Source organism: Anopheles bellator, chromosome 2, assembly GCF_943735745.2.
Source record: "Anopheles bellator chromosome 2, idAnoBellAS_SP24_06.2, whole genome shotgun sequence".
In the NCBI taxonomy this organism is placed as follows: domain Eukaryota; kingdom Metazoa; phylum Arthropoda; class Insecta; order Diptera; family Culicidae; genus Anopheles; species Anopheles bellator.
In genome coordinates, this window is record NC_071286.1 from 47,448,522 (window position 1) to 47,454,823 (window position 6,302).

General features: G+C 50.4%; 1 protein-coding gene across 1 annotated transcript; it reads left to right on the forward strand.

Annotated features, from left to right (window-relative positions):
• Positions 1-3,313: 3,313 nt before the first annotated feature.
• LOC131210564 (fork head domain-containing protein FD4-like) lies at positions 3,314-4,633 on the forward strand. Its single transcript, XM_058203829.1, has one exon. The coding sequence runs from the start codon at positions 3,317-3,319 to the stop codon at positions 4,505-4,507; it is 1,191 nt and encodes a 396-aa protein (XP_058059812.1). The 5' UTR covers positions 3,314-3,316; the 3' UTR covers positions 4,508-4,633.
• The last annotated feature ends 1,669 nt before the right edge of the window (positions 4,634-6,302 follow it).

Sequence of the window (6,302 nt, forward strand, 5' to 3'; positions counted from 1 at the left end):
CAAAGTGTTATAAAACAAAAACGGCTTAATATTTTTCGATGGTCAAAAATTTACTCGAAAGTTTAATTCATGCCATTATTTTATGTAAAACACTTTTGGTCAAATGTCCAGCACGATTGACTTGGCAGTAGCACATTCGGTCGACCTATTTTTGAATACATTTTCGATTGCGTCCTATTTCGTCAATAGCAACATGAATTTGGGTCTTAAACCCTAATGCCGTCCAAGTTCGCAGTTTCAATTTCGCCAGAGAACCAATCAGCAAAATCCGCACTAAACAGTCACTCGTTGTATTGGCTTCTCTTGCACGATGTGTGGGGTTTCCGAACACCAAAAACGACCATTGTGCTTATTAACAGAACCACCGAGACGGTTTGAGTTGAAGACCTACCATTTTGGAAATGAGTTTTTCATATTTCTCAATTTCCTGCAATCAAAATTGTATTTTATACATAAATGTCTTGAGTGAACCCTTCAAATAAATCAGATCAACGAAAACAATAGTCTAACATTTGTCTCTTTATGCGTACTAATCTAATTCTATCTTAATTTTATATTAATTCTAGTTTTAATTATAAGCCAGTCGTCTTTCGGGGACCCTTCGGCGCCGATCCCCGCGATGATTTCCACTAGTGCTATGTGCGCAGAAAGGATTATCATTCCAAGATTATTTATACAAAGAAACGGAACAGGGTTAGGCCGTTACCCGTTAAACTTCTTTTGCTATACCGCAACTACCAAGGCGAAACAGATCGATCAAGTAAATATTTATTAGACCTTACATTCTATCTGGGAATGGCGTACTGCGCCCTGAAAAGGGCGGCTGTGGTTGGCCCATCTTTCTCACGCCACTCAATGTCCAAAGAAAACAATGGCAGCGCGGCTGCGGCACCTGCAGATAAAGAAGTCAATTTAATTTACCACAATCGACGACAATGAAGGGCACATTTCATCGCCACAAATACCCCCGGACAACTGCACCGTGCCGTTGCCCGGTTGATACCATCTGCTGGCGTAGCACTGTACATCGGTAGGAACACCTTACCCAAATCAAACATAAATTCCGTTCCCACGTGAAATCCTCCGGCCCCGTCTATCGACAAATCTTTGCGGCGACAAATGACCACTCGCCGAGACTACTTTGTACCCGATTTTGTTACAACTTTCTGGACTCGCAAAGCCCCACCGACCGAAGGCGGCAATCGAAAAGCAAGAAATCCGCAACTTGCCGTACTGCGGGTGAATCAAGCGGTGGCTTTATCGAGCAGCAGCTACTTACCGATTGACTGCCCGGCCCGGCGGCGGACTGGCCGGGACAAAACCGCAACCATAATCACGAGCTCATTCATCTTGTTTTTGATTGCGCATGGTGCAAAATCCGTCCTTTCGGCCCCCTAAAGGCGGCGTCGTCATCGTCCCCATTGCTTCCGTCGGTCGATTGGCCGTACCAGGCCCCGCGGTTGGCCACCAGTAATCACACATTTGATGATGAAAAATGTTCCATATCAGAATTACAATCTCGTGGCAGTTGATTCGCGCACGACACACCGGAGTGTGTCAAGTGTTGGGAAAAGCAGCACCAAATCGCCAGCCTTGTCCGAACGGGTGACGGTTGCAGATGTTTTTGTCCGGCGCATGAATGGGGAACTTTGTACCTGACTTGGGCTGACTTGGGCTTCTACAGTACATTTATTGAACAGAGCCGAAGTCATGGTTGAGCCGAGATTGAGGCGAACGACCAGAGTGGCGCAGTTTGTTAAAATGCATTAAACTATAACGGAGATATGGGCAGAATCCGTCCGGCAAAAGGGACCGCAACTGGAGCCGTTTGACGACTTTCAGGTTTTTGGTTCCCGCTCCCGCAAATTCAACTCGTGCATTTTCAATTTTACGCTAGATAAAACACGAAAATTGAAATTTTCGTAGCTTCGAAAACTCGAACCCGGCGCCCGTCGATCAACACCAGGGGTTTCTGGACCAGATTGGTACGTGATTTGCGGATTTCGTTCGCCATTCATTTTTCTGCAAATGAATTGATTTTTGAGAACCGTTATCGCATCAATCCAGCAAGATAGCACGTGAGCCAGAAAGCGAAGATATTACAGCTGGAGCCTCTCGAGAAGAAATGTGAACAAATGTGTTCCATCGACAGCCGGTTATTTCGGACGATGGTTTGGAATGGAAACGGCCCCGATGGGCTGGCACGGGACCGGTTGCTGTCCTATTGATTTTATGAAGGGCCCAGGTCGAAGCTGTGCGAAAACCCATTCGAGTGAGCTCCAATCTCGCCCTAGGGAAACTCGGCCAGTCCCACTCGCCCGGACGAACATCCTCGTTTTCGAAACAGAATTACTCGCTCCGGCGACCCCCTCACTTGTGTATGTGTGCGGGAAGTGACGGAAGAAAATAATTCAATTAAATTTTCTGTCAATTTACCACGAAACAAACGACTGAAAGCGCCGCGGCTTGACGGCGCGGCTTTTCCGAGCGCTTCCCGCCGCTTCCTGGGAGTCGGAGCTCCGCAGACCACCACCACCCCGGGCCCCAGGAAAAAAAGGGAGCCGGCCACGAAAAGAAAAACACTTCGTGCGATCCGATGGTGGCGAAACGAGTGTGTGTATGTGTTGTGGCGCTCTCGCTCTCGCGCTCGATAAACTATTTGATTTATTTATCGCACTACATCGCTAAATAAATGATTATTCTAGCCGCGGCGGCTCGGTTTCGCTCGTCTCCTCCATTTTTCCGTCCTTCCGCTCGGACGCGGTCTCTTTCTGTCGGTCCGTCTGATTTGTGTTGCGGCGGACCCAGACAGAGATAGGGGGATGCTTCTCCAAACATTGATTTTCCGAGCAACGACTCCATCGCTGACTTCTGCGATGGTGTGAGTGCGCGCGCCCGTGTTTCGCGTAAGCTCCGCCCCTTCGTGGTTCGAACGTGGCGAAGGTAGGGGAAACGCGTGGAGCGATTGAATGGCCATTCATGGCTTTGGCTGTGTGGGTTTTCCGTGGCTACCTTCGCACGGGCGCTTTTGATAGGCTGATCGAACGGTTGCTCTGGGCCCATGTGTTGGTGTGTGGGTAGGCCCGTTTCGTATTCTTCAGAACCGGCCACCTGACCAGCGGTTAGTCTTTTTCGAGCAACTGTTGGAAACGGATCGGCGCGCGAGTTCTCCGCCGCTCTCGGTTCTTGGGTGGGTCAATCGAACAAGGACCTCAGTGACAAAGACGTCTCAGAGTTTACACGGTGCTTGGCGAGTTAAGTGCGAAAAACCGTTACATCGCGCGAGTGAAATCCTGTGCGCTTGTGTGTCCGCAAAATGCCTCGTCCTTCGCGCGATTCTTACGGCGATCAGAAGCCACCGTACTCGTACATTTCGCTCACGGCGATGGCGATCTGGTCCTCGCCCGAGAAAATGCTTTCGTTAAACGACATCTACAAGTTCATCACCGATCGGTTCCCGTACTATCGTACCAACACGCAGCGCTGGCAGAACTCGTTACGGCACAACCTTAGCTTCAACGATTGCTTCATCAAGGTCCCTCGCCGACCGGACCGACCCGGCAAGGGTGCGTACTGGACGCTCCACCCGAAGGCATTCGACATGTTCCAGAATGGCAGCCTGCTCCGGCGCCGGAAGCGCTTCAAGCTGCACCAAACCGATAAGGACTGGCTGAACGAGGAGTTTGTGGCGCTCGCCAACATGAATCGCTTCTTCCTGGCACAAACCGGGGCCCCGACGTACCACGACTCACCGGGTTACTATCCGCCGCTGACGGAACCGCTCGGTGGCAGCACTACCACCACCACCAGTCTGTCGCCCCCGAACGTGCTGTATGCGCCGATATCCCCGCCACTCTCGCCACCGGAAGATCTGGCGGTCGGCCAACACCAGCCATCAGTATGCTCCGCTCCCCTGCGCTCCGAGTCGCCCGCCATCGTCAGTAAGGTCGTACCGGTTCCGGCCACTCCGGTCAGCACGCCAAACCCACCCAAACCAAAGCGATCGTTCACGATCGAAAGTCTGATCGAGCCAGACAGCTGTTCCGATTCCGAGGAGAGCGAGCGTATCCTGCCACAGCATCATCTCCAGCACCATCAGCACCAGCAGCAGCAGCAGCAGCAGCAGATTAACCAACTGCGCCATCTAAGCCAGCAGCAGTTTATGAGCAACATTTCCGCGTTCAACGAGTACGCCGTGGTCATGCAGCATCACCACCAGCAGCAGGTGGCCGCCGCTGCCGCAGCACTCGGCCAGGCTCCTTACGGGTCGGGAGTCCCGGTGCATCCGCTGCTCCTGCCACTGGGCAAGTTACCGTCGTCGGCCTACTTCCTACAATCGGCCGGGGCAGCCGCCTTTCATCACCATCCTCACCACGTGCACCATCACGGGACGCATCATCCGCCGCCATCCGCGTTGTCCCCGGTGCGCCCGGTACATCATCTGCATCCGCACGAGCTGGCGCATCAGGCGTTACGACCCGAGCCGCAGTCCCTAGCAATCGCTTGAAGCCGCAGAATCATCTGAGCTCGGGCCCCAATTGCAATTGCCAATCCGATCTCGTTACACGGTACTTGTGTTCCTCGCGCAAGGTCCTGCGACGGCCAAATCCTGGCAGGACTGCGATACTTGGCGCTCCCGGCCAGCGGTTTGTCCTACCTTCGACTGAATGTGATGTTTTATTCGTATAGTTTTATATTTTGGAACCGTGTGCATGATAACTTAAGGGACGTTACTTTACATCAGACATTGCCATTGTGTGCGCTGCGATAGGACGCGAAGACGAATAAATGGTTTATATTTACTCCTCGAACACGAACACCGTCGGTAGTTTTGTTTTTGCGATCGCGAGGGGTCCCGGGTGCTGGGAAACGGTTTCAGTAGTTCACGGATCTGGAAATATTCCACGAAAGTTGAGTTGGGTCGAAAGGTATCTTACTTTGCGAGATTACATCGAGCTGTAGATGTTTGTGTGGACCCTAGGAAACAATTTCCTGTTTTGTGGTAAACAGAACGACCAGGATACAATTTGCCAAACGTCAATTTATCGCTGCAAATTTAGTTTGGTTACGTGCGGTAACAGTAAAGTATTGCCTGATTTTTTCTTATCAAAAGAATTTAAGTTGGAGTTCATTTGAGGTCATTTAACTCTTCAACTCATTCTCAGTCGCATTTTTCCCAGAAAACCAACCAGAATATTCGTGAATTTGTCGCTTTGAATACAAAGTTGGTAGTTACGGAGTATGTTTAAAATTATCAACCCTTATTTGCTTACATTACGAACTCCTATCAATCCTGGCAACTCAGCTCAGTAACGAGCAACTCGAGTGGCTAATTTTGATACCTCGTTTTCAAAATGTTGTCCTGGTACGTTGATGCCACTACCTATCCCTGGTGTTGCTATTTTATTATTACCATACTGCGAAGGTATGGAATTTCATGAATGAAACCTCCACAATCCATTCAACGGATGAAAAGTGTCTAATTCTAGGACCTGGCCTGGCCTGGCAATGAATGGCTGCAGAAGTGCAGCAAGCTCCCGGAAAGACCCGTAACGCCCAAATCGTTAAACAAACGGAGATCTTTGCCTGCGAGGATTGTAATTAAAATAAACACTATCCTCGTTTGACGCCTCTGAAAGGGCTGGTGTGTGTGCCTGTTTAGTACCTCGATCCCGTTCGGCAGGCATATGGCTCCGGATGGGGTTGCCGTCCTGCAGTCCTTGTGTACCTGCTACACACCCAGCTGGGTAAAATGTATCGCGACGTAAATTGAATGCGGCAACCATCGGCCCTATGCTGGGGTCGAGACGGATCGATGAATGAAGGCACACGTTTGGTCGAGTTTGTTTGAGTGTTCCGGGGCCACTACCCCGGTACAAATATGGTGGCTCAAGAAAAAAAACCCACCACCAGAACCACCAAGGTAAGAAAAACCTTAGATTGTATGGTGCACACGGCTTATGGAGCCATTCTCAAAACATCAGACCCATCGTCTGCTGTATACCCGGGGTCAAAAATGTGGAATTTATTGTCCACGCAACAACTTGCTACTTGAGTATCACTGTAAACTTGACAGGCAGTGTACATACACCAACTCACCTCCGGAGCACGGAATTTTGTGAGGAACGGATTCGCTTCTTCATTACTGGCCCGGTGATTGGGGGGTCCCGAGGGAAGTGTGCGAGGGGACGAACGGTGGCGCGTAAATGAACAGCGCCGGGTGCACGTTACGGGTTTGCGTGATTCGCGAATTGATTTTATGCAAAGCTTCTCTTGACTTGCGCTGCCACACAGGGTTTTGC

Coding starts and splice junctions, on each gene's coding strand:
- LOC131210564 (XM_058203829.1), top strand. CDS start 3,317: ATGCCTCGTCCTTCGCGCGATTCTTACGGCGATCAGAAGCCACCGTAC.